General features: G+C 33.3%; 1 protein-coding gene across 1 annotated transcript in view; it reads left to right on the top strand.

Moving 5' to 3' along the window:
• LOC118743825 (farnesyl pyrophosphate synthase-like) overlaps positions 1 to 915 on the top strand; it is a 2,712-nt gene extending 1,797 nt beyond the window's left edge. Inside the window, exon 5 of the mRNA XM_036476589.1 lies at positions 884 to 915. Within this exon, the coding sequence (XP_036332482.1) occupies positions 884 to 915 (32 nt within the window). The remainder of the gene's footprint in view (positions 1 to 883) is intronic.
• Positions 916 to 2,045: the final 1,130 nt, after the last annotated feature.

The raw sequence follows: 2,045 nt of genomic DNA, 5'->3' as shown, positions 1-2,045 counted from the left end.
CTGGGACAGAGATTTTAATACCTCCGCCTGATAGCTCCGACCTGGGAGCTTTGTTTCTCTGAATCGCTGTGTTTAAAAGTAGCGGTGATTCATCGTTCTGACCCTGCAACTGTCATCTACACAAACGTATTTGCAATAGCTAAATGCTGTTTGGTAGTTTACGCCATTGCCAAGGCGAACGGTTCGCCGTTTGCTCGGACAGCCGGGCGCTCACTTATGGCTCTGAATAAGGAGACAGACATTAGTACCATATGAATACTCGGAAATATACTTTCATCGCTCCTATTTCTAACATATTCGAGGATTGATATACATATGCACTTTGAATAAAAGCCTTTAAGTGTAGACTGAAAGTTGCTTTACCTTTGAACCTTACTCATAAAGCCAGACAATTCTGATTTAATTCCTTAAATGCACAAACAGACTTTATTTGGAGAAGTAGGGTCTCAGATAAATATCTTATCATGAACGAAAAATTGCTTAATTATGGAGGACATGCTCAAATGTTGTAGTTGTAATTTTTAGAGCTTCACAAAAACGCTTATTGCACGAAAACTACTGGAGCGATATCAAAGAAAATTGTGGCGTTCCAAAGATGAAATTCCAAACCTATCGATATTCCATACAAAATCACTTCTTCATCATTTTGCAAACACGTGCTTGCGCTGGAAGTGAGAGAAGGAGACAAAGAGTATGTGCGTGTAGGTATTTCAGCTTTTGAGTAACAGATGGGGCAGTACTTATAACCTAATCGCAGTGTATGTATGTAAGTACATACATAGGTACATATGTTGGTTGCGGTTATTGTGGATCGGTTTTTTTTTAGTAATTTATGTATGTACATATGAATGCATAATACGCGAAAATTTCTTCGTCATATCAGATCTGTACGATTCGTTCGATTTTACAAAATAAGGTATCATAAAGGGCTTGGCCTGTGGATGTGCAATAACTTCTTTTTTTTTCAAAACGAGTTGCTCCTTGTTTAAAAAATTTAATTCAAATTATTTTTAAGTTGAGTTAATTATTACACTATAAGTATCGATCTAAATGGTTTTGAAAAAACTTTATTTCTTAATTATATGTAGAAAAATGTAAAAGTATATCCTGACATGGCTATCCGACGAAAGAGATTGGCCCGTAGTCATAGTCAAAATAAAGTCGACTTTAAAGTTAGTTGCAGCTTTTTTGACAGATATCCCATTGAAAATTATGTCAAAAAGCTGCAACTAACTTTAAAGTCGACTTTATTTTGACTATGACTATGGGCCATTGTGGTTTGAAAATATTTTGCAGAGGGTTGCCACCATGTTAAAAAGTTCGATTCAATATAAGCAATAGGTTAAATAAATGACTTCAATATGAATATAAATCAAAATTGCTTTGAAGAGACTTATTTCTCAACTGCATGTAAGAGGTTTGCCAACTGATTTTATACTTAAATTCAAGGTTTAACAAGAATTTAGTTTTAAAATATTTTGAATAGGGTTGCCATATGTTTTAAAATTGGAATTTAATATAAAGTAAGCATAAGCTAAATAAAATATTAAAATATGACGTGAAACGAAGGTGATACGATATCCTTAGTTTAAACATTTTGAGTAGGATTGCCACCTGTTTAAAAAGGTAAACTCAAATTATTTAATAAGTTAAAGCAATTATTAAAAATATGGGTGTCAATTAACAGTATTTGGGAGCGTTGTCACGTACTTAAAAACGCAAATTTAACTTAATTCATTAGGCACATGAAGTTTGTAGGTATCACAATATCAGACGCACAAGATTTTTTTATTTCTTAACTATATTTAGGAGGGTTGCCAGCTATTTCAGAAGTCTTACGAACACGAAGAAGAATACTAATACGGGGACCTAGGCTAATATAAAAAGTAATACAAATGTCTGCAGTATGAAAGGAGATAAAAATGAATCCAAGTAGTTATACACGTCATGTCAAATGTAAGTGGCTGATGGTACAAATGATTGAAGTTAATGTGAATTCGCTAATTATTATTATTTTGCAATTCATATTGATTTATTAAAGTCAA

This window comes from Rhagoletis pomonella, unplaced genomic scaffold, assembly GCF_013731165.1.
Source record: "Rhagoletis pomonella isolate Grant_MI unplaced genomic scaffold, Rhpom_1.0 Rhpom_scaffold_00007, whole genome shotgun sequence".
Lineage (NCBI taxonomy): Eukaryota > Metazoa > Arthropoda > Insecta > Diptera > Tephritidae > Rhagoletis > Rhagoletis pomonella.
This window is presented reverse-complemented; position numbering and strand designations above follow the sequence as displayed.